The 26,117-nt window shown below is 45.8% G+C and overlaps 1 protein-coding gene across 3 annotated transcripts in view; it reads left to right on the plus strand.

Moving 5' to 3' along the window:
• The window catches only part of LOC306773843 (dedicator of cytokinesis protein 9-like), a 143,364-nt gene that overhangs the window by 90,735 nt on the left and 26,512 nt on the right, over positions 1-26,117 (plus strand). For 2 of the 3 annotated variants that reach the window (XM_079263776.1, XM_079263775.1), the window contains exons 10-35: positions 182-256; positions 332-472; positions 885-1,232; positions 1,302-1,384; positions 1,989-2,111; positions 2,192-2,271; positions 2,348-2,535; positions 2,817-2,882; positions 3,569-3,661; positions 4,299-4,410; positions 8,792-8,913; positions 9,362-9,448; positions 9,788-9,877; positions 9,955-10,070; positions 10,183-10,252; positions 10,335-10,460; positions 11,189-11,260; positions 11,326-11,472; positions 11,550-11,633; positions 11,716-11,827; positions 11,895-12,073; positions 14,190-14,297; positions 14,411-14,522; positions 15,745-15,875; positions 25,842-25,956; positions 26,035-26,101. In XM_079263776.1, coding sequence (XP_079119902.1) covers positions 182-256; positions 332-472; positions 885-1,232; positions 1,302-1,384; positions 1,989-2,111; positions 2,192-2,271; positions 2,348-2,535; positions 2,817-2,882; positions 3,569-3,661; positions 4,299-4,410; positions 8,792-8,913; positions 9,362-9,448; positions 9,788-9,877; positions 9,955-10,070; positions 10,183-10,252; positions 10,335-10,460; positions 11,189-11,260; positions 11,326-11,472; positions 11,550-11,633; positions 11,716-11,827; positions 11,895-12,073; positions 14,190-14,297; positions 14,411-14,522; positions 15,745-15,875; positions 25,842-25,956; positions 26,035-26,101 — 3,047 coding nt within the window. Of the gene's footprint in view, positions 1-181; positions 257-331; positions 473-884; positions 1,233-1,301; positions 1,385-1,988; positions 2,112-2,191; positions 2,272-2,347; positions 2,536-2,816; positions 2,883-3,568; positions 3,662-4,298; positions 4,411-8,791; positions 8,914-9,067; positions 9,449-9,787; positions 9,878-9,954; positions 10,071-10,182; positions 10,253-10,334; positions 10,461-11,188; positions 11,261-11,325; positions 11,473-11,549; positions 11,634-11,715; positions 11,828-11,894; positions 12,074-14,189; positions 14,298-14,410; positions 14,523-15,744; positions 15,876-25,841; positions 25,957-26,034; positions 26,102-26,117 lie in introns of all 3 variants that reach the window. The other variant, XM_079263774.1, reaches the window with a different exon arrangement.

Below are 26,117 nucleotides of genomic sequence, written 5' to 3' on the forward strand. Positions count from 1 at the left end.
CAGTGAACGACCGAAAAACGGCGGAAGAATAATAATAAACGTGAATAAAGAGAAACAGGAAAACTATTGTGCTTAAAAGCATTCACACAATTATGGTAAATGATAAATGAATGATATGAAAATAAAAGATGTATTGATGGATAATTATTGATCCGGATGCGTCTCTGTTCGTCTCCAACAGACGGTCCGAGACATGGAATGCAAAACGAGGAGCGAAGCTCGTCTCAGGCTGTTTACTCTGGATCCGGACACGCAGGTCAGGCTGAAGCTTCCCGCATGCCACTGCACGTCTGCATTTCCCGCTTTTTACCATTTCTGCTTGTTTCTGCAGAAGCTGGACTTTTCCGGCATCGAACCGGACGTGCGTCAGTTCGAGGAAAAGTTCGGGAAGAGAGTCCTAGTCAACTGTCACGACCTGTCGTTCAACTTGCAGGGCTGCGTGTCCGAAAACGAAGATGGGCCGACGACAAACGTACGTCAGGAAGCACTTTTCCTACATTATCCTGGGAATTTCGGTTTAAACCAGTTCACCAGACCGGAACAGCTCAGATCACTACGCTACATGTAGCATAGCTGCTATGCAATAGGTTAGCATTGCTGCTATGCTACATATTAGCTGCTATGCTACATGTTAGCTGCTATGCTACATGTTAGCTGCTATGCTACATGTTAGCTGCTATGCTACAAGTTAGCATTGCTGCTATGTTACATGTTAGCTGCTATGCTACAAGTTAGCATTGCTGCTATGCCACATGTCAGCTGCTATGCTACAGGTTAGCATTGCTGCCATGCTACATGTTAGCCTGTAACATCTGGACTGTAGGATTTCATCCTTTCCTGCTCTAATTTTGTTAAAACATTTTCATTTGTCTTTTCCGCCTAAGGTCGAGCCGTTCTACGTGGTCCTGTCCCTGTTTGATGTCCAGAACAGCAGGAAGATCTCGGCTGACTTCCATGTGGACCTAAACCACCCTTTAGTCTGGCAGATGGTGTATGGTCATGGTGGCGGGCCAGACCTGCAGATCAACGGCAGCAGCGGCGATGATCCTCTGGGGAGCCACCGGCTGGCTACCGGACTCCCCCAACAGGCCCTTCTGTACCCCAAACAGGGGGTGTTCTCTGTTACTTGCCCCCATCCGGAGATCTTCCTGGTGGCCCGAATAGAGAAGGTCCTGCAGGGGGGAATCACCCACTGCACCGAGCCCTATATGAAGAGCTCAGACTCTGCGAAGGTCTGCAGACAAGCCACGAACATTCTCCTCAGGTTTTATCACCGGACCTGATCAGGTGTTTCTGTCCAGGTGGCCCAGAAGGTGCTGAAGAACGCCAAGACGGCGTGTAGCCGACTGGGACAGTACAGGATGCCGTTTGCCTGGGCGGCCAGGTATTGAAACCAGTTTGTAGCTGCACGTTTACACCAGATAGAAACCAGTTTAACTCTGGAATCACTGACCAGATTATTGACGAGAAACCCAAGAACTCCCCTTCATGGCTGGATTGATCTCCGTGGGTCTGATTTTGTCTGAAAAACTAAGTAGGAGTCCCTCAGGGAAGTGTTTCAGGACCCCATCCTTTCCAGTGTTTTATATTACTGACAATCAAATCCACTGAAAACCTTTACAATCAGGAATTAAAATCTCCATTTTCTATTAACCCTTTCATGTCACAGAAGTTTTGCATAATTTTATAATAAAAACTTTGCTAAAAACATAATCTGACAGGGTCTTCTGCCCTCTGGTGGACACTGTTTGCACTGCAATCATTTTGACACATATCCATTAAAATGACATAAATATGTTGTTATATGTCATTTGAAGTGAGACATAAAGACTTATATATATTTTATATATAGATTCTGGTTGGAAAGGAAAGTTTGCTTCCATGGAAACAGAGCAGAGAGTTTAGGGGAAATGACAGATGTTGTAAAACCAGTTTGAGACAAGCATCCCTCCCAGTGAAACCAGTCCTTTCTGCTTCTGTCTCTTCAGGCCGGTGTTTAAAGACGCTTCAGGGACTCTGGATAAAAACGCTCGTTTCTCAGCTCTGTTCAGACAGGACAGCAGCAAGCTGTCCGACGACGACATGTTCAAACTGCTGACTGACTTCAGAAAGTACGCTCCCCCACGCCATTCGGCTCCAACCCCCCTCGGTGCTTTTCTAAAAGCCTCGTCTTCCTCTGCTCTCCCTGCAGACCGGAGAAAATGGCCAAGCTGCCCGTCCTCCTGGGGAACCTGGACGTGACTATCGACAGCGTTGCTCCAGACGGAACCAGTAAATATGGATGAATCCCGTCTGAGCGTCCGCTGACAGAAAGCCAACGTGTTGATGGCGTTTCTGCTGCTTGCAGACTGTGTCACCTCCTCCTACATCCCCGTGAGGAACTTTGAGTCCGACGGACCGGGCGGCGCTCTCCTGGAGGTGGAGGAGTTCGTCCCCTGCATCGCCAAGTGCTCCCAGCCCTTCACCATCTACAAGAACCACCTCTACGTTTACCCCAAACACCTGAAGTACGACGGACAGAAAGCCTTCGCAAAGGTTCGCTCAGCGCGTTCACCGCTGACCTCCGTCTACATTAGCGCCATCATGTGGTCGTATGCATTGTAGAATTAATTACAGTAATTATCTGCATTACAAGGCACATCTTAATTTCATTCTACATTCATGTAAAATCACAATAAAAGTACTTTAGCTCATTTTTATGTAAATATATTATTAATAAGTGAATAAAATGTAGAAGAGTTTTAAGTCATAATATATTTCCCGTCATACATTAAACCATTTTATTGAATAATGTTCCTTCTGTGCGGTTTCTGCAGGCCCGGAATATCGCCGTCTGCATCGAGTTCAAGGACTCGGACGTGGACGAGTCGGGGCCACTGAAGGTGAGTTTACCTGTGACAGGATGTGGATCCGTTTCCTGCTGAGCTGAATCAGCTTGAAGCTGAAGCGACAGAAAGTCTAGAGTCACGTTTTCTCAGTAAATCATGCAGTTATTATTATTCTGCAGGTGCAGACATGAAGTATTCGCTCAATATTCACAACCAACAGTAACACCTTTATCACTTTTACACACCTAACAGAACAATTAACCACCTTATTTCTTTTTCATTTTATTTACTTTCGTTATTTCTTATTCATATTTAGTTCTAATTATTGTAATCTTTTTTTTTAATTCTTGTATTTATTTGACATTTTACGGTCTCCAATAATTTCCTGTTTTTTTTTATTTTTAAATAAAATTGTCCTTTTTTTTGTAAAAAGAAAAAATTCTATTTACAATAAATTTGTACAACTGGACTGAATTTATTCAGAATTTCTGTCAAATTTAATAATGTTTTTAATCACGTGATGGAGGAAGTTGTTGATGGGGATTCATGGTTTATTTCAGGGTGTCCATACAGGTCCATCTGTCTGGTTTTACATCTTTGACCTGATTAGAACTCAGATCAGACTAAAATGCGTCTTGACTCTAGATGGAAATAAATAGTCCAGTTCTGGTCTGATAATGTTTTTTAACCACTTTTCTCTGACTTAGTTTTCTTCTTCTGTCCTCTGGACTGGCCTTTAGTGCATCTATGGTCGTCCAGGAGGGTCTTTGTTCACCCAGCGGGCGTTTGCAGCCGTCCTGCACCACCAGCAGAACCCAGAGTTCTACGATGAGGTAGTTCTGATCACTTTCATCAATACAACTGGGTCGCAGGAGTCGCAAGACAGAATAAGTCCGTTCCCATGGACACCAAGATGACTGTTCAGATCATCATGTGAAAGGAAAAAATAGCAGCATTAGCAGCTAAAGCTAAGATAGTGTGCTACCACATTAGCTGCTAATGCTAAGATAGTGTGCTACCACATTAGCTGCTAATGCTAAGATAGTGTGCTACCACATTAGCTGCTAATGCTAAGATAGTGTGCTACCACATTAGCTGCTAATACTAAGATAGTGTGCTACCACATTAGCTGCTAATGGTAATACAGTGTGCTACCACATTAGCTGCTAATGGTAATACAGTGTGCGACCACATTAGCTGCTAATGGTAATACAGTGTGCGACCACATTAGCAGCTGAATCTAAGATCTGCAGGTGGCGCCATGTTGAACAAACACCCAACATTTAGAAGACAAGGAAGTGATGTCCATGCACTAAGGTTTTCACAATAAACCCGATGGGAGTAATCTGATTACTTCCAACTATCAGACGGTCCTGTAAACAGTTTGTGTTTCACATTTTTAAACTCAACATTAAATCCTCTAAATATGCTTTTATTTTGAAAAAAATCTGCCTGTGTGTGAACTTCCAGATCAAGATGGAGCTTCCGACTCAGCTGCACGACAAGCATCACCTGCTCTTCACCTTCTTCCACGTCAGCTGCGACGGGAACAGCAAGAAGAAAGACCTGGTGGAAACTCCGGGTAGAACGCTGCTTCCTGTCCCTAGACGTTCTGTGTGGTTCTACTTCCTGTTCCTAAATGTTCCGCGTGCTTCTACTCCCTGTCCCTAAACGTTCTGCGTGCTTCTACCTCCTGTTCCTAAGCGTTACGCGTGCTTCCACTTCCTGTCCCTAAACGTTCTGTGTGTGATAACATGGTGGTTCCACTTCCTGTCCCTAAACGTTCTGTGTGTGATAACATGGTGGTTCCACTTCCTGTCCCTAAACGTTCTGTGTGTGATAACATGGTGGTTCCACTTCCTGTCCCTAAACGTTCTGCGTGTGATAACATGGTGGTTCCACTTCCTGTCCCTAAACGTTCTGCGTGTGATAACATGGTGGTTCTACCTCCTGTCCCTAAACGTTCTGCGTGTGATAACATGGTGGTTCTACCTCCTGTCCCTAAACGTTCTGCGTGTGATAACATGGTGGTTCCACTTCCTCTCCCTAAACGTTCTGCGTGTGATAACATGGTGGTTCCACTTCCTGTCCCTAAACGTTCTGCGTGTGATAACATGGTGGTTCTACCTCCTGTCCCTAAACGTTCTGCGTGTGATAACATGGTGGTTCTACCTCCTGTCCCTAAACGTTCTGCGTGTGATAACATGGTGGTTCCACTTCCTGTCCCTAAACGTTCTGCGTGTGATAACATGGTTGTTCTACTTCCTGTCCCTAAACGTTCTGTGTGTGATAACATGGTGGTTCCACTTCCTGTCCCTAAACGTTCTGCGTGTGATAACATGGTGGTTCCACTTCCTGTCCCTAAACGTTCTGTGTGTGATAACATGGTGGTTCCACTTCCTGTCCCTAAACGTTCTGCGTGTGATAACATGGTGGTTCCACTTCCTCTCCCTAAACGTTCTGCGTGTGATAACATGGTGGTTCTACCTCCTGTCCCTAAACGTTCTGCGTGTGATAACATGGTGGTTCCACTTCCTGTCCCTAAACGTTCTGCGTGTGATAACATGGTGTTTCTACTTCCTGTCGCTAAACGTTCTGCGTACTTCTACTTCCTGTCCCTAAACGTTCTGCGTGTAATAACATGGTGGTTCCACTTCCTGTTCCTGAGTGTTCTGCGTGTGATAACATGGTGGTTCTACTTCCTGTCCCCAAATGTTCTGCGTGTGATAACATGGTGGTTCTACTTCCTGTCCCTAAACGTTCTGCGTGTGATAACATGGTGGTTCCACTTCCTGTTCCTGAGCGTTCTGCGTGTGATAACATGGTGGTTCCACTTCCTCTCCCTAAACGTTCTGCGTGTGATAACATGGTGGTTCCACTTCCTGTCCCTAAACATTCTGAGTACTTCTACCTCCTGTTCCTAAATGTTCTCCGTGCTTCTACCTCCTGTCCCTAAACGTTCTGCGTGTAATAACACGGTGGTTCTACTTCCTGTCCCTAAATGTTCTGCGTGTAATAACATGGTGGTTCTACTTCCTGTCCCTAAACGTTCTGCGTGCTTCTACCTCCTGTCCCTAAACGTTCTGCGTGCTTCTACCTCCTGTCCCTAAACGTTCTGCGTGTGATAACATGGTGGTTCCACTTCCTTTCCCTAAACGTTCTGCGTGTGATAACATGGTGGTTCCACTTCCTTTCCCTAAACGTTCTGCGTGTGATAACATGGTGGTTCCACTTCCTCTCCCTAAACGTTCTGCGTGTGATAACATGGTGGTTCCACTTCCTGTTCCTGAGCGTTCTGCGTGTGATAACATGGTGGTTCCACTTCCTTTCCCTAAACGTTCTGCGTGTGATAACATGGTGGTTCCACTTCCTCTCCCTAAACGTTCTGCGTGTGATAACATGGTGGTTCCACTTCCTGTCCCTAAACGTTCTGCGTGTGATAACATGGTGGTTCCACTTCCTGTCCCTAAACGTTCTGCGTGCTTCTACCTCCTGTCCCTAAACGTTCTGCGTGCTTCTACCTCCTGTCCCTAAACGTTCTGCGTGTGATAACATGGTTGTTCTACTTCCTGTCCCTAAACGTTCTGCGTGTGATAACATGGTGGTTCTACCTCCTGTCCCTAAACGTTCTGCGTGTGATAACATGGTTGTTCTACTTCCTGTCCCTAAACGTTCTGCGTGTGATAACATGGTGGTTCTACCTCCTGTCCCTAAACGTTCTGCGTGTGACAACATGGTGGTTCCACTTCCTCTCCCTAAACGTTCTGCGTGTGATAACATGGTGGTTCCACATCCTCTCCCTAAACGTTCTGCGTGTGATAACATGGTGGTTCTACCTCCTGTCCCTAAACGTTCTGCGTGTGATAACATGGTGGTTCCACTTCCTTTCCCTAAACGTTCTGCGTGTGATAACATGGTGGTTCCACTTCCTCTCCCTAAACGTTCTGCGTGTGATAACATGGTGTTTCTACTTCCTGTCGCTAAACGTTCTGCGTACTTCTACTTCCTGTCCCTAAACGTTCTGCGTGTAATAACATGGTGGTTCCACTTCCTGTTCCTGAGCGTTCTGCGTGTGATAACATGGTGGTTCTACTTCCTGTCCCCAAATGTTCTGCGTGTGATAACATGGTGGTTCTACTTCCTGTCCCTAAACGTTCTGCGTGTGATAACATGGTGGTTCCACTTCCTGTTCCTGAGCGTTCTGCGTGTGATAACATGGTGGTTCCACTTCCTCTCCCTAAACGTTCTGCGTGTGATAACATGGTGGTTCCACTTCCTGTCCCTAAACATTCTGAGTACTTCTACCTCCTGTTCCTAAATGTTCTCCGTGCTTCTACCTCCTGTCCCTAAACGTTCTGCGTGTAATAACACGGTGGTTCTACTTCCTGTCCCTAAATGTTCTGCGTGTAATAACATGGTGGTTCTACTTCCTGTCCCTAAACGTTCTGCGTGCTTCTACCTCCTGTCCCTAAACGTTCTGCGTGCTTCTACCTCCTGTCCCTAAACGTTCTGCGTGTGATAACATGGTGGTTCCACTTCCTTTCCCTAAACGTTCTGCGTGTGATAACATGGTGGTTCCACTTCCTCTCCCTAAACGTTCTGCGTGTGATAACATGGTGGTTCCACTTCCTGTTCCTGAGCGTTCTGCGTGTGAGAACATGGTGGTTCCACTTCCTTTCCCTAAACGTTCTGCGTGTGATAACATGGTGGTTCCACTTCCTCTCCCTAAACGTTCTGCGTGTGATAACATGGTGGTTCCACTTCCTGTTCCTGAGCGTTCTGCGTGTGATAACATGGTTGTTCTACTTCCTGTCCCTAAACGTTCTGCGTGTGATAACATGGTGGTTCCACTTCCTGTCCCTAAACGTTCTGCGTGCTTCTACCTCCTGTCCCTAAACGTTCTGCGTGCTTCTACCTCCTGTCCCTAAACGTTCTGCGTGTGATAACATGGTTGTTCTACTTCCTGTCCCTAAACGTTCTGCGTGTGATAACATGGTGGTTCTACCTCCTGTCCCTAAACGTTCTGCGTGTGATAACATGGTTGTTCTACTTCCTGTCCCTAAACGTTCTGCGTGTGATAACATGGTGGTTCTACCTCCTGTCCCTAAACGTTCTGCGTGTGATAACATGGTTGTTCTACTTCCTGTCCCTAAACGTTCTGCGTGTGATAACATGGTGGTTCTACCTCCTGTCCCTAAACGTTCTGCGTGTGATAACATGGTTGTTCTACTTCCTGTCCCTAAACGTTCTGCGTGTGATAACATGGTGGTTCCACTTCCTCTCCCTAAACGTTCTGCGTGTGATAACATGGTGGTTCCACTTCCTTTCCCTAAACGTTCTGCGTGTGATAACATGGTGGTTCCACTTCCTGTCCCTAAACGTTCTGCGTGTGATAACATGGTGGTTCAACTTCCTGTCCCTAAACGTTCTGCGTGTGATAACATGGTGGTTCCACTTCCTTTCCCTAAACGTTCTGCGTGTGATAACATGGTGGTTCCACTTCCTCTCCCTAAACGTTCTGCGTGTGATAACATGGTGGTTCCACTTCCTTTCCCTAAACGTTCTGCGTGTGATAAGATGGTGGTTCCACTTCCTTTCCCTAAACGTTCTGCGTGTGATAAGATGGTGGTTCCACTTCCTCTCCCTAAACGTTCTGCGTGTGATAACATGGTGGTTCCACTTCCTCTCCCTAAACGTTCTGCGTGTGATAACATGGTGGTTCCACTTCCTCTCCCTAAACGTTCTGCGTGTGATAACATGGTGGTTCCACTTCCTTTCCCTAAACGTTCTGCGTGTGATAACATGGTGGTTCCACTTCCTTTCCCTAAACGTTCTGCGTGTGATAACATGGTGGTTCCACTTCCTCTCCCTAAACGTTCTGCGTGTGATAACATGGTGGTTCCACTTCCAGTTCCTGAGCGTTGTGCGTGTGATAACATGGTGGTTCTACTTCCTGTCCTCAGTGGGTTCCGCTTGGCTTCCTCTGCTGAGAGACGGCGGGCGAATCATCATGAACGAACAACAACTCGCCGTTGCAGCGAATCTTCCGGCTGGATATCTCAGCTTCCAGGACGGAGTCAGCAAAGTAAAACCAACTCTTTCTGGTTGTCTGCTTGTTGTTTTTCCTCCAGCAGTTTCATGATCCTGATTTCTTCTTCTTCATCCTGATATTCTATTCATTTTTTCTTATGTTTTGTTCATTCATTCATTCATTTTCCGAACCGCTTATTCCAATTCAGGGTCGCGGGGAAGCTGGAGCCTATCCCAGCTGGCTTTGGGCGACAGGCAGGGTACACCCTGGACAGCTCGCCAGTCCATCGCAGGGCCTTATGTTTTTTTTTTTTTTTTCTTCTTCTTGTTTCTGTTTATTTTGTTATTTTTTTATTCTATTCTTGTATTATTCTCCTGAAGAAATAGCTTTTATTCTTCTTGTGCTTTTACATATTTTCGTTGTTATTTTGTTGAAACCAAACAGAAAGCTGATGTTTCCCTTCAGCGGTTTCGGGTGTACTCTCTGCCTCTTGTCGTTGCAGGTGTCTGGTTTGGACATTAAATGGGTAGATGGAGGCAAACCCCTCTTCACCGTCTCCACACACCTCGTTTCTACCATTTACACTCAGGTACGAGCTCATCTCACCTGGATCAGGTCTCTCTCAGGTCTACGTCGTGAACAACAGGAACATAATGTGGAACTCTATCCCGCCCAGGAAGTTTGCAATCCAGCCACAACATGTAGAGTCTCTATCGTAAATATGGTCAATTTCCTGTCAAACTTTCCACCAATCAGAGCTTAAATTGATGCCAAATCAGGACCAATCAGAGAGCAGAAAAGCAGGACAGCGTTGGTCCTCTATGGCTGGAATCAAGCCAAGATGTTTTTTATTTGTTTTTAAATAAAATTCAGGTATCTTTCATTTGTAAGAACAGCAAAATGAATTAAAGCTACACGTTTCCTGCAGGATCAACATTTGCACAACTTCTTCCACCACTGTCAGAGGATGGAGATGTCAGAACACGCTTCGGAGGGAGAGCTGGTTAAATACCTGAAGGTATCCGTTCGTCTGCAGGAAACCTGTGTGAACCCAAACGTCTGCATCCGCTCAGCAACCCTCTGCTTCCTTCGCAGAGTCTGCATGCCATGGAGGGTCACGTGATGATCAACTTTCTTCCCACCGTCCTCAACCAGCTGTTCTGCGTCCTGACCAGAGCCACGCATGAGGACGTGGCCGTCAACGTCACCAGGCAAGTTTCCTCTGACAGGATGCAGGTTATTCAGAGTTATTCCTCTGAGTAACCTGCATCAAACATATGTTTTCTGTAAATGTGTAAACTATGGACCGTTTGCTTCCTACAGAGTCATGGTTCATGTGGTTGCACAGTGTCACGAAGAAGGACTGGAACATTACCTCAGATCTTACATCAAGGTGCAGGACGGCACCGCTGACTTTCTTTCCCTGATCGCCAGCGATCCTGAACTCACCTGCTTTTCTCTGTTTCTCCTCTCAGTTTGTGTTCAAACCTGAGCTTTATTCTTCTGTCTGTGTGAAAACGGTTCACGAAGAGCTGGCCAAAGCCATGACAGCCATCCTCAAGCCGTCCACAGACTTCTTAACAAGCAACAAGCTGCTGAAGGTAAAATCCGTTGGCGGATGACAGAAGGAGAGAGGAATGTTTTTATTTTACTGTCTTTCATCATGTAAAAACACAGAGATATGAGAAATGTTTCTCAGACTTGGTGAGGGTGCCAGCATTGGGTGAAAAAGGAGAAGCAAAAAGACAAGATGGACTGTGGATCGCTGCTGTGAGCACAACTTGATCAGAGCATCATCAATCAATCAAAAACATATTTGTTTTATTGTAAGATTATGATCAATAGAATGGCAGCAACTGAGTGGAAGTTAACCCACAACACCTGGATTTATTTACAGTTATTTTAGAAAACACTGTAAAAAAATAAAAGAAAAATCAATACCGGAGTAACAACAGGTACATTAAAAATATTGATAATAATTAAATACAAATAAATCATAAAAATTATCATACCAAAATAAATAAAATAAAGCTGAATATATAAAAATAAAATTTGGATTCAGTCAAAATGGGCAGATTATTTTACATAAATTTGAAATAAATACATTTAAAATTTGCAATACTGCAATAAATCAAATTAGATAAATAATAACATTTTAAAAATTCAAATTTTATTGTAAAAAATCTAAATTAAGAAATAAAGGTAACAAATCTCAGATAATTAATATTTATGATATAAATGATAAAAATATATATAATATGACTGAATATAAAATGTAGAATAGAATAAAATATTTGCAACTAAGGTATATTTTTTATCTTATTCGCAGCATTCCTGGTATTTCTTTGAAGCTCTGGTCAAATCAGTGGCTCATTATCTGGCGGAGAACGGGAAGTTGAAGGTAGGTTCCCTCTTCATCATCTTCCTCATCCTCCTCTTCCTCCTCCTCATCCTCCTCTCCTCCAGCTGTCCAGGAACCAGCGTTTCTCCGCCTCCTTCCATCACGCTGTGGAGACACTTGTTACCATGGTGATGCCTCACATCACTCAGAAGTACAAAGATAACCTGGACGCTTCTCGTAACGCCAACCACAGCCTGGCCGTCTTCATCAAGGTTCAGTTCGGCTCCTCTTCTCTCCGGGTGACCCGGTTCTGTCAGGAAAACCTGAATGTGTGTTTGTTTTCTTCCAGCGATGCTTCACCTTCATGGATCGGGGATTTGTCTTCAAGCTGATCAATAACTACATGAACTGCTTTCTGCCCGGAGACCCCAAGGTTCCTGGACTCTCTGAAGGTTTCCAGCAGACTTCAAACCTTTTGAAGCGCCGAAACGTTGCTTCTCTTCTCTTTCTTTCAGACTTTGTATGAATTTAAGTTTGACTTCCTGCGGGTGGTCTGCAACCATGAGCACTACGTGCCTCTAAACCTGCCCATGCCCTTTGGAAAAGGCCGAATACAGAGGTTCCAAGGTAGAAAACCCTTCATGGTGTCCATAAAACTGCTAGTGTGAGGAGTCCTGACTGTCCTCTGCTGCAGACCTCCAGCTGGACTACTCCCTGACCGATGACTTCTGCCGGAACCACTTCCTGGTGGGCCTGCTGCTCAGGGAGGTGGGGGCAGCGCTTCAGGAGTACAGAGAGATCCGACAGATCGCCGTCCAGGTTCTGAAAGGACTGATGATTAAACACACGCTAGACGACCGCTACTCTTCAAAAGTAAGTCCTTCAGCTTCCTGACGACCATGTTGGTCCTTAATCCTGAAACTTCCAGCAGATCTCCCAAAGGTCCACCTCTTCACCATCACCAGTGTCTCAGGAACGCAGGGCTGGCTCCTATATTACCAGCTAGCGCTCTTAGCGTAAGCTCCTACATAAGCATCCAACGCTTCATCTTCATCTTCTGCCGCTTATCCGGGGTCGGGTCGCGGGGGCAGCAGCCTAAGCAGGGAAGCCCAGACTTCCCTCTCCCCAGCCACATTTGCCAACTCTGCGGGGGGATCCCGAGGCGTTCCCAGGCCAGCCGAGAGATATAATCCCTCCAGCGTGTCCTGGGTCTTCCCCGGGGTCTCCTCCCAGAGGGACGTGCCTGGAACACCTCCCCAGGGAGGTCCAGGAGGCATCCTGACCAGATGCCCGAGCCACCTCAACTGGTTCCTCTTGATGCGGAGGAGCAGCGGTTCTACTCTGATCTCCTCCCGGATGACCGAGCTCCTCACGCTATCTCTAAGGGAGAGCCCGGCCACCCTGCGGAGGAAACCCATTTCAGCCGCCTGTATACGAGATCTCCTTCTTTCGGTCACGACCCACAGCTCATGACCATAGGTGAGGGTAGGAACGTAGATTGACTGGTAAATCGAGAGCTTCGCCTTCTGGCTCAGCTCCTTCTTCACCACGACAGACCGGCGCAGAGCCCGCATTACTGCAGACGCCGCACCGATCCGTCTGTCCATCTCGCGCTCCATCCTTCCCTCACTCGTGAACAAGACCCCGAGATATTTAAACTCCTCCACTTGAGGCAGGACCTGACTCCCGACCCGGAGAGGGCAATCCACCCTATTCCGGCTGAGGACCATGGTCTCAGATTTGGAGGTGCTGATTCTCATCCCAGCTGCTTCACACTCGGCCGCGAATCGCTCAAGTGAGAGCTGGAGATCACGACCAGATGAAGCCAACAGGACCATGTCATCCGCAAAAAGCAGGGACCCAATCCTGAGGCCACCAAGCCGGATCCCCTCAACACCTCGGCTGCACCTAGAAATTCTGTCCATATAAGTTATGAACAGAATCGGTGATAAAGGGCAGCCTTGGCGGAGTCCAACCCTCACTGGAAATGAATCCGACTTACTACCGGCAATGTAGACCAAGCTCTGACACCTGTCGTACAGGGACCGGACAGCTCGCACAAGGGGGTCCGGTACCCCATACTCCCGGAGTACCCCCCACAGGAGCCCCCGGGGAACACGGTCGAATGCCTTCTCCAGGTCCACAAAGCACATGTAGACTGGTTGGGCAAACTCCCATGCCCCCTCCAGGACCCCAAAGAGGGTATAGAGCTGGTCCACTGTTCCACGACCAGGACGAAAACCACACTGCTCCTCCTCAATCCAAGATTCGACTATCCGGCGGACCCTCCTCTCCAGGACCCCTGAATAGACCTTACCAGGGAGGCTGAGGAGTGTGATTCCCCTGTAATTGGAACACACCCTCCGGTCCCCCTTCTTAAAAAGGGGGACCACCACCCCAGTCTGCCAATCCAGCAGCATGTCAGCCAGGACAGCCCCACAGCATCCAGAGCCTTAAGGAACTTCGGGCGGATCTCATCCACCCCCGGGGCCTTGCCGCCAAGGAGCTTTTTGACCACCTCAGCGACTTCAGCCCCAGAGATAGGAGAGTCCACCCCTGAGTCCACCAGCTCTGCTTCCTCATCGGAAGACGTGTTGGTAGGATTGAGGAGGTATATATATATATATATATATATATATATATATATATATATATATATTTATATATATATATATATATATATATATATATATATAAAAATATATATAAATATATATATATATATATAAATATATATATATATAAAAAAATATATGTGTGTATGTGTGTGTGTGTTGTTTTTAAGGCTTTTACTTTGTTTACTATTTCCTGTTAAAATATAGTTAAATTAACTTGCTTAATCTTTTTTCAATTATATTTCTATTTTAGTTAAATACATTTGTTTTTAGATTTGTTTTCTGTTTAAATTCCTGTAAAGATAAGTGACACTGCTGTATTAAGTCAGACGTATTGATAGATGTGATTGATTATCCTGACTTTGTTATTTCAGAGCCAACAAGCCAGACTGGCCACTCTCTACCTGCCGCTGTTCGGCCTGCTGCAGGACAACGTCTCCAGGTTGGACATCAAGGATTCAGCGTCTCTCAGCAGCAACAGTGTAAGCCTGACATCTGGTGGTGGGGAAGGGAACTGCAGCCAGCTTCTGCGTTACACCTGAGAGCGTCTGTCTGAGCGTCTGTGATGAGGTTTCATTTACTTTATCTGCTGCAGAACATGAGGGACGACCCTCTGCTGCAGACCTCCATGGTGACTCCTCAGAAACCTGGAAGCTGCATAGAAAATGTTCTGCACAAAGACGTGTTTGTGGTCATCTCCGGTACCGGTGAGTCAGAGGAAATCAAGTTGGAGTTGAAGTTGGAGACTTTGTGACATCTGGAGGCGATCAGAGGAAGTAAAACTCAAGACAATAATTCGGAAACACAGACAGAATCTGTGCACAAACAATAAATACAGGCAGAGTATTGGTGTTACCACCACTACGTGGGACTAAATCAGCAGCCAGACTCTTTTCCTCTGTTGTTCCACGATGGTGGAATGATCTCCCAAACTCTGTCCGCTCTGCAGAGTCCCTGTCTACTTTTAAGACCCAGCTGAAGACTCAGCTCTTCAAGGAGAACTTCAACATTTGTGTAGCTTTGGTATTAATTCTTTGTATTATAACATAGGTGATATACGAGAAAGTCATTCATAAATTAATAGAGATAGATATTTAAATAATGAATACTAAAACAAAAAAGTAGATACAAATATATATCAGATAAAAATTAAAGATATTTACCAGTTTTAGCTTGTAAAAGTTTAATAAAAACTTTTGTTTATTATGATGAAAAATCTAAATAAATCAATAAAAAAAAGAGGAAAAAGAAAAAAGATATAAGTTTAAATCAGTTCAATGACTAAATTATTTTGATTAACATATTCCACATGTATTCCACATATTATATATACATATATATATATATATATATATATATATATATATATATATATATATATATATATAATTTATTTTTTTATCCTTTTGTTAACTAACTTCGTTATCCTACTTAATCAATAACAACAAATAAATAAATAACAAATAGATAATTTAAAGTAAATATACAGGTTATAGCAAAAAATATTCATAATATAATAATAAAAATATATAAAGGATAATGTATAAAATATATAAAAATTGTTGATTAGATAAAAAGTAATTAAATAAAATAATGTTTCAGTTTAACATGATGTTAAACATGACCAAATAAATACAGTATAATCTTTTTTTATTTTAATTCAATCTTGTAACAATTAAAGATAAACATCATATAAATAATTTAAAGTAATTAAAATAAAATAAAAATAATTAATAGAAATAACTAATACAAAATAAAATAAATTAACATAATTCATTAGAAAATTAAATCAATGATAACAGGAAGTGGTTTGTAGTCTAATCTAGATGTTCAGACATATTCCAGATGAACGTGAAGATATATAAATAGTTCTCCAGCCTACAGATCCTCATACATGTGAAAAAACATGTAGCGTGTTTTCCTCCACAGCCTCCCCCCACAGTTCCATTCCCAACGTGGGTTCGGTCCATCACGCCGACTCCAGAGGCTCCCTCATCTCCACCGACTCTGGAAATGGCATCCTGGACAAGACCAGCGAAAGGACCGGCTATCTGGAGAAGGTAGTCCACCGCTTCAATTTCTGCGTCTGTTGCCGTGGCGTTGATCCAGATGTGTCTGATCGTATGCATCTGGACCATCAGCCTCGCCGTGATCCAGATGTGTCTGATCGTATGCATCTGGACCATCAGCCTCGCCGTGATCCAGATGTGTCTGATCGTATGCATCTGGACCATCAGTCTCGCCGTGATCCAGATGTGTCTGATCGTATGCATCTGGACCATCAGCCTCGCCGTGATCCAGATGTGTCTGATCGTATGCATCTGGACCATCAGTCTCGCCGTGATCCAGATGTGTCTGATCGTATGCATCTGGACCATCAGCCTCGCCGTGATCCAGATGTGTCTGATCGTATGCATCTGGACCATCAGCCTCGCCGTGATCCAGATGTGTCTGATCGTATGCATCTGGACCATCAGCCTCGCCGTGATCCAGATGTGTCTGATCGTATGCATCTGGACCATCAGCCTCGCCGTGATCCAGATGTGTCTGATCGTATGCATCTGGACCATCAGCCTCGCCGTGATCCAGATGTGTCTGATCGTATGCATCTGGACCATCAGCCTCGCCGTGATCCAGATGTGTCTGATCGTATGCATCTGGACCATCAGTCTCGCCGTGATCCAGATGTGTCTGATCGTATGCATCTGGACCATCAGCCTCGCCGTGATCCAGATGTGTCTGATCGTATGCATCTGGACCATCAGCCTCGCCGTGATCCAGATGTGTCTGATCGTATGCATCTGGACCATCAGCCTCGCCGTGATCCAGATGTGTCTGATCGTATGCATCTGGACCATCAGCCTCGCCGTGATCCAGATGTGTCTGATCGTATGCATCTGGACCATCAGCCTCGCCGTGATCCAGATGTGTCTGATCGTATGCATCTGGACCATCAGCCTCGCCGTGATCCAGATGTGTCTGATCGTATGCATCTGGACCATCAGTCTCGCCGTGATCCAGATGTGTCTGATCGTATGCATCTGGACCATCAGCCTCGCCGTGATCCAGATGTGTCTGATCGTATGCATCTGGACCATCAGCCTCGCCGTGATCCAGATGTGTCTGATCGTATGCATCTGGACCATCAGCCTCGCCGTGATCCAGATGTGTCTGATCGTATGCATCTGGACCATCAGTCTCGCCGTGATCCAGATGTGTCTGATCGTATGCATCTGGACCATCAGTCTCGCCGTGATCCAGATGTGTCTGATCGTATGCATCTGGACCATCAGCCTCGCCGTGATCCAGATGTGTCTGATCGTATGCATCTGGACCATCAGCCTCGCCGTGATCCAGATGTGTCTGATCGTATGCATCTGGACCATCAGCCTCGCCGTGATCCAGATGTGTCTGATCGTATGCATCTGGACCATCAGCCTCGCCGTGATCCAGATGTGTCTGATCGTATGCATCTGGACCATCAGCCTCGCCGTGATCCAGATGTGTCTGATCGTATGCATCTGGACCATCAGTCTCGCCGTGATCCAGATGTGTCTGATCGTATGCATCTGGACCATCAGTCTCGCCGTGATCCAGATGTGTCTGATCGTATGCATCTGGACCGTCGATCTGACATTGATCAAGATGTGTCAGATCGTATGCGTCTGGACCGTCGATCTGACATTGATCAAGATGTGTCAGATCGTATGCGTCTGGACCGTCAGTCTCGCCGTGATCCAGATATGTCAGATCGTATGCATCTGAACCATCAGTCTCGCCGTGATCCAGATATGTCAGATCGTATGCATCTGAACCATCAGTCTCGCCGTGATCCAGATGTGTCTGATCGTATGCATATGGACCGTCGATCTGACTGATCCAGATGTGTCCGATCGTATGCGTCTGGACCGTCAGTCTCGCCGTGATCCAGATGTGTCTGATCGTATGCATATAGACCGCCGGTCTCTCGTTGCCTTCAACTCAAACGAGATGTTTCTGCAGATTTGATGACGTTTACGTGTGATGTCAAGATAAATCGACATGATGAAGTCATACATATAAATTATGTTTATGCAGATGGGTAAAAGACGTGACACATGTCCAGGATGTAGCATGTTCTGGGACAGACTCCGCCCCCTTGGCGCTCATTGGTTTAATAGATGAATGAAATAAAGTTCAATGTGATGCAACCAGAGGCAGGTTGCAGCGCTTTTACCAACTGGACCAGTTCTGTCTGTTAAACACCTCTCCTTCATCCCAGTAACCCCTAAACCAACATCCAGAACCATCTGGTCTCCGGCTGGACCCGACCAGTAAAACATTAGCCTAATGAACTATAAATGATCTTGTAAACAATCTTACATTTATGAGGAAAAAGTAAAAAAAAAAAACCTATATTTTTCAATTTATTTAAATACATTTCACAAGGAATACATGTTTATTATGTTTGTATTATTCTAGTATAGTTTTTATATTAATATATTTTTTAAAATGTATTTTATTAGACTGATTATTGAGTTTTTAAATTTTATTAATACTTTTTGTTTGATTTGTATAAAATATTTGCCATAATATATATTTTATAAATAATATAATATAGTTTTCAAAAATTTATAAAAAACAATTTATAGAATTGTTTTTATGTTAAAATAATTTTTCAAATAAGTTTGTTTGACTTTATGTATTGATATTTGAAAGTATTGTCCTTATCCGGCTCGAAGGACCATTGAAAGATATTGACAATGCTATGCTGATTGGAGTGTTCAAATTACTGTTGTGAGTCTGGTTAGAACTCCAAAGAACAAGTCGCTTGCACTTTAGGGGCGTTTATTAAGCCAACTAAAGTTTCCAATTTGTCTTCTTTACACTTGACACGTATTGTGGTTAGGACTTCACGCACAAAAACATCCAAGTAGGGTTACAAACAAACTGCAAATGAGGCTTAAAGTGCCAAATTAAACTTAAAACTGGAAGAAACTCCTCTTCTCATCTCTTTTCTTTTTTCCCCTATGGCCTGGCAAGCTGCTCACAGTAGTCCAGGCTCTGCCCCTTAAAGAGTCAGCATGTCAATCCTTTAGGCAGCCTTTTCTACAGCCGCCCCCGTATTCATCCGTGAATATGAACAACTAAAAGACTGAGTGAAGGGGTGATTAACTATCCTTAGGCAAGGCAGGCAGGTTGACAAGCCTAGCCACTGGACACACGTAAGTCCTCCCCTTGACAATCATTTCGACTGATCTGATCCGGGTGTCTGGTCCAGGAAAAACCTGAGAGATTTTACCCACAGGCCACAGGACCCATGGAAGCTGGTTATCCACAATCATAACCACGTCTCCCATTAGATTGGCTGATTCAGTGTACCACTTCTGGCTGGCTTGGAGTCCAGGCAGGTAGTACCTCAGGAAACGTTGCCAGAAATGGTCAGCCAGGATTTGACTATGTTCAATCTTCTTCCGATATTGTCTGGGCCATCATAGACGACTTGTGGCAATGAGGCGTCCCGCCTTCCCATGAAGAGACAGTTTGGAGTAACGGGATCAGAATCCGCTACTTCAGATGAGGTGTAACCCAGGGGTTTGGAATTGAGCATACCCTCAATTTCAATCAGCACTGTACTCAACACCTCCTCAGTGACTGTTTGGGCTCCAATCGTGATACGGAGGGCGGTCTTCAGTGACCGAATTTCCCGTTCCCAGCACCATCCGAAGTGTGGGGATCCAGGGGGGTTTAAGGTAAACTGAATTTGCTGGTGAGCAAGCTGTTCTTTGAGGTTTGGGTGAAGCTCCTGGAACGTCTCTTGGAGCTTGCGTTCTCCTCCCTGAAAATTTGTGCCCTGATCACAGAGAATCCCTTGGGTTTCCCGCGCCTAGCTATAAAGCACCTTAAGACCATGAGGAATACATCTGTGTCCATCCTGGGAATCAGGTCAAGGTGCACTGATCTTGTAGTTAGACATTTAAAGAATATCCCCCACCTTTTCTCGCGCCGGTGTCAAATCTTAATTGTGAATGGTCCAAAACAATCCACACCTGTGAAATAGAATGCCGGCTTGAAGATGCGCAGTCTAGCTGGAGGGAGGTCTGCCATACGAGGGGGATTTGGGTGACCTTTCCACTTCTTCCACTCAACACAGAATTGCTGTTGGCGGCATGCTGCTTCACATTCACGTAACACCCAGTATCACCTTCTGATCTCGGCAAGCACCCTTTCTGGCCCTGAATGCTGGAGCTTACTATCATAATCCTGAATTAGGAGTCTGGTTAGAGCGTGTTTGAGATCAAGAACAATGGGGTGCACCTCATTTACACCAAGGACAGGATTACAGCGAAGACGGTCTCCAACTCGGATGAGCTCTGTTTTCTCATCAAACTCGGGTGCAAGTAGAAGAAGGCGACTGGATTTTGCAATTGTTTTGCCAGCCCTTAACTGGGTGACTTCAGCTGTGAATGAGTCTCTTTGAGCTTGTTTGAGCAGTATAAAAATCTGCAGTTAGAAGGAGGTTAGTGTCAGCCACCCTGTAAAGCTGTTATGCAGTGGCCTCAAGAAAACTGTCCCATGTCTGGCACTGTACCGGATCTGGAATAGTCGAACTGGACATGGTTAAACCATTGACATGTCCTTTCAGCTCACCTTCAGAATCACTCTGGGGTGAAGGTAGCAGATCAGGCCAATCCCTCCGAGCTAGTTTCAGGAGTGCAGGCCCATCTATCCATCTACTGACCTGACTAATGTCTTGGAGAATGAGGCCACGGGTAATGTCATCTGCTGGATTGTCTTGAGAGGGCACATGTCTCCATGTGGTAGATTCAGTCAGTTCTTGTATTTCTGCAACCTGAGTGCCCACAAAGACCTTATATCTGCAGGATTCCGATCCCAACCAGATTTAGACGGTGGCCGAGTCGGACCACAAAGTACAGTGGCGAAGCGTTAACTCAGTGCTGATAACCCTGTAGAGCTGGGCACCTGTTAAAGCAGCACACAACTCTAAACGAGGGATAGACTGCTGCTTCTTGAGGGCAACGCGTGATCGAGTGGCGAGGAAGGCAACCTCAACTTTTCCCTCTGGACTCTCTGTCCTTAGATAAGCCACTGATCCATATACCTGTTCAGAGGCATCACAGAACACATGAATATCTCGTGTACAGCTGGATTGGTCCAACATGGGGCTGGTGTATCACATAGGCAGCATTACCTCCTGCAAGTGCTCCAACTCTGCTTCCCATACATGCCACTTCTGCAGGAGGTCCGCTGGGAGTTGTTGGTTGTCCCAATCTCTGTTCTTCTCCTACAGTTGGCGCACAATCACCTTAGTTCGGGTCGTATATGGCACTACATAGCCAAGCGGATCAAACTGACAAGCTAAGACTCTGTAAATGTTCCTCATGGTAGCCACTGAGCAATCAATGTGTCTGTGTTTGGAAGTGAGGGTGTCTGACTTACAGTTCCAGTGCAGTCCAAGGGCAGGTTCTTGGAGGTTGGGTAAACCTTGGTTGAGCCACAACTCACAACTTGATGATTTGAAATCTGAAGGAAGGTGGTCGATGACACTGGCCTTGTTGCTTGCCCACTGCCTCAGTTCAAATTCCCCATCGGCCAGAAGGTGGCGCAATTTGTCAACCAGACTCTTGGCCGCTATAGGGCATGTGAGACTCTGTAAAAAATTGTCCACATAGAATGATTTGTTGATAACAACCTGCACGTCTTCTCCTGGCTGGCTGTGATCTGTGACATGTTTCTGCAGAGCGAACGTTGCACAGCAAGGGCTGCAAGTAGTTCCAAATGGAAGTACCTGCCACTTGTAAACAGCAGGGGCGTTGTCTCGCTTCATGTCCCGCCACACAAACCGCAACAGTGATCGATCTGCTGGCAGGAGCCTCACTTGGTGGAACATACCTGGTATGTCGCTGCTGAAAGTCACAGCATGCTCCCTGAAGCGTAGCAGTACAGCTAGCAGGGGAGGGCCGAGAGTGGGACATGGCAGAAGGAGCTGGTTGAGGTTGTGGCCTTGGTATTGGAATGAGCAGTTGAACACTACCCTGTTCTTCTCATTATGTTGGAACATATGGTGGGGTATATACCAAGCTTCAGGACCGCTCTCCACTTGGTGGTCCGATAACTCCATTGCATAACCAGCCTCTACGACACAGGTGTCAAACTCCAGTCCTCGAGGGCCAGTGTCCTGCAGGTTTTTGTTGTCTCTGTGCTCCAACACAACTGACCAAAATCAGTACACAGGTTATTAAGAAGCTGCTGGATCCATGTGATTTAAATCAGCTGTGTTGGTAGAGGGAGACAATAAAGGACTGGAGTGTGACACCCCTGCTCTACGAGCTTCTCGATCTCCCGCTGATAGCCAGCAGCTTGTTCTGGAGATTTGCTTAAGTGCTTCTCTGTTCCTCGCAAGAATGGCAACACTGCTTCTGGAGAAGCTTTAAGGAGAGGCATGTTCTTAACCTGAAGGAGGGGTGTGGCATAACATTCAGTACCACCAACGTTAACTCTCACTGTGTGTTCTTGAAGGAGTTTAACAGCTTCCTGGTCCTGTTGTGACCTGACCGCTACCTTTTCACTGCAGTAAGGGAGTACATCCATCTGCCATAACTTCTCTACACATGAAAACAGCTCGGTTTGGGATGGTGCAGATGTGAAAAGACAGTGACTAACATTAGGGCTGGACTTGATAGCTTGAGCTGGTCCCTGTAATGTCCATCCAAGGCGTGTCTTCACAGCTGCTGGCCCACTAGGTGGTCCTAGTCTGACTGGCTCGATATGTGTGATAAGCTGGGTATAGTCAGCACCAATCAGCAGCATGGGACAGACCTTTTTTAGAGGATGGAGGGGCAAACCTGACAGATGTTTATACTTCTGCTGGAGTGAGGCAACTGGATGGGATGGCTCTGCTAGACTCAGTTGCTCGGCTGTGAAAGCATGCTGGATACTGTACACCTTGTCAGGACTAGCTGCTGAAGAAATAGTAAAGGACACAGTTGTTCTGTGGAGCTTCTCCATCTCTTGTCTGACTGTACGAAGAGCTAACACCTCTTTAGCTCCCTGGAGGCCCAGTTGTTTGGCAGCAGTTGTTTGGCAGCAGTATTGTCCACTCAGAACCATCATCTAGACGTCATCTATACGTCTCTACAGACTTGTCACCATTCCTCAAGAGCACTTTACTGTCATAAAAATAGGCGGTCCACATACATGACTTTGCCAGCAGTGTTTACCAGGCAGTTCTCTGGTGGCAGAGGAGCTGGTTTCAGTTCCCCTTCTTCCCTCTCATTCACCTCATGCAGTACTGGCAGGTGTTTCCGACCACAGGTCTTACACGGAGCTTTAAGAGTGCACTTTGCAGCTTGGTGATTGCGTCCGCAACGGCAGCACTTGTTATTCACTTTGATCCAATTATGCTTTTTTTCTTTTGTCAAACCCTTAAAGTTAGAACAGTTGTTCAGGAAATGCTTTTCATTATCACAATAGGGACAGTAAGCAGTAACCTTCTCCCCTTTCTTAGACTTGTTGGCTAAATGTTCAGGTACAGATAGTGCTGCCACAACGCTTGATCCTGAAGCCTTCTCAGTGCTCAGAAGGATAGTGGTGGACTTATTTGAGGATTTAGGAGTGTACCTGTTATCGGACTTCTTGTTAAAACACTTCTCTCTCCTGATAAGCTTAATGGTGTCTGCCTGCACTTCCAGCTCATATTCTTGCCAATCAGCAAAGGGAACAAGGGTTGGGATGGCTAGTCTCAGAGGGTGGATAAATCTCTTAAAGCTGGTGTTGAGGTCGTAAGGGAGTTTACAGCCTAGAAACGTGAGAGCCATAGGTTAATTCTAATTGGCCTCTCTGTCCCAGTTGTTCTAACATGCCAACTAAAGACCACACATTGAGGACAAATACCTTAAAGCTCTTCACATCGCTGCCACATATATTAGGACTGTTAATTAACTCTGCAATCCTTTGTACTGCAATCTTGTGTGGCTGTCCATTCATCTTGGTGAGAGCCTGCATAGTATCTGTGTAAGATTGCCAGGAGTTAGAATGGGACTCACACTTAAGGTGGTCAGGGAGGATCTGATATTTGTATCTCTCGGTGGCATCATCTGGTAACAGATTCTCTAAGGCAATTTTCATGTGTGTAAACTCTCGGGGATTTGGTGAGATAAGGCTGGGAATGGTGGGCTTTGGTCCCCTGTATGTGCTCTCTCTTTTAGGTTCATTAGGATAGGTAGTTTGGAAAGATGAGTAATCTCTACCTGCATAGGAAGCTGCACTTTGTTGAGGTGGGGCCATATAGTATGGATCATACGTATGACCTCTGGAAGGCAGGGAAACTTCATGTTGAGCAAAATCTTGTGGCAGGTTTCGTTTGGAGCTGGATGTAGGATACTGTGGCGGTTGATATTGGTAAGGTGGTTGATAAGATGGAGTATTGATTGGGGACTGGGGGTGTTCATATCCACTGTACATTCTTTGAAGGAGGGGGTAGCAGAGACAAATGGACTGCTAGTTGGGGCTGTAAAGCAACCATCAGGTTATGGAACTGTTTACAGAGCTCTGCATTCTCTTGAGGCATCTCTTTGAGAACAGCAGAAAACTCAGAAACTTGGCTGTTCTACTGCTCCCTGGTGGCTTGTGACATAGATTAATGAGTCCCCTGTTCTTGATCCTCCAAGTTCACCATATCTAAGCTCTGACTAGCTGGTGGTGATGACGATCTTGTGGTTAGCTGCTCCAATGTTGTTGGCTCCGCTGTGGTTCGGAATCTGACCTGCACTCCTGGACCACTCAGGTCATAATCAGACAAGTAGGAAGGAACTGCCCTTTCCATCTGGGTTGTGTGTCTGTTGCAGCTGACTCTGGGTTCTGCATCTTTAAACAACGAATTGTCCTTATCCGGCTCGAAGGACCATTGAAAGATATTGACGATACTATGCTGGTTGGAGAGTTCAAATTACTGTTGTGAGTCCGGTTAGAGTCGCTTGCACTTTATATACTTTAAGGGCGTTTATTAAGCAAACAAAAATTTCTAATTTGTCCTCTTTACACTTGACATGTATTGTGGTTTGGACTTCACACACAAAAACATCCAAGTAGGGTTACAAACAAACTGCAAATGAGGCTTAAAGTGCCAAACTAAACTTAAAACTGGAAGAAACTCCTCTTCTCATCTCTTTTCTTTTCTCCCCTCTGGCCTGGCAAGCTGCTCACAGTAGTCCCGGCTCCGCCCCTTAAAGAGCCAGCATGTCAATGCTTTAGGCGGCCTTTTCTTCAATATTGATAATTTAATTAAATACACACCCAGTGGTCCATAAGAAACCAGTTAAATTGTGACATGACCAGTCAGCTGTCCATCAGTCCAGTTGCTGCTGGTTTCTGTATCAAACACATCCAGGTGTCGGGTTCCCATCGGTCGGATCGGAACCAGAGCCGATGAAAAGACCGTTAGCAGCTGAGTCTGCAAATGTTATAAATGTGCACAAACATCCTCCTTCCAGAGCTCCTGCAGTCCTCCATCCTGCTCCTCCACCTCCCATTTCCACCTAACGGACCACTTTACCCGGAGGCACTCTGTCAACGTGCCCCCCCTCCTCCTGGGCCAGCCTCCTCGTAACCGGAGCACAAAGCGGGTCACCGTGGACTTCTCCATCCTCACTGTCCCTCTGCAGCTGGACGGGGAGACCCAGAGAACGGCTGCAGACCTGAAGGTGGACGGAGATCCGGAGGAGAACCGTGGACAAGTACTCTGCTCCACCTTCAGCTTTCGTTTGCAGAACTTCTCTAGAACTTCTTACCTCTGAGTGTTTCCACATGTTTCCATCGGCATCTTAGAACCTGGATCTGATCCTGCTTCCTGGTTTCAGAACCTGGACTTTTCTGGTTCCAGAACCTGGACTTTCCTGGTTCCAGAACCTGGATTCCTGGTTCCAGAACCCGTGCTCTTCCCTCCTCTGGGCTGATGTGATGTTCTTCTTCTCTCTGAAGCTCCATCTCCCCTGTGGCTGAATGTTTTGTCTCTTGTTGTGGATCAGAACCAGTGTGTTGGGGTTCTGGGCAGCACCATCCTGCGCTGTGACAAACTGGACTGGGACGAGACCAGAAACCTGCTCATGTGCTTCCTGCATGTCCTGAAAAGCATGTCAGAAGGTAGGAGGGAGACGTTGCCTGTGGCTGGATGAGGATGATGATGATGATGTTGAAGAATAACCATGTGATCTCCTGCAGAGGCGCTCTTCGCCTACTGGAACAGAGCTGCTCCTGCGGACCTCATGGACTTCTTCACACTCATAGAGTAAGTACTGAAGACC

The sequence above is a fragment of the Telmatherina bonti genome (genome assembly GCF_933228915.1).
Source record: "Telmatherina bonti genome assembly, chromosome: 24".
Lineage (NCBI taxonomy): Eukaryota > Metazoa > Chordata > Actinopteri > Atheriniformes > Telmatherinidae > Telmatherina > Telmatherina bonti.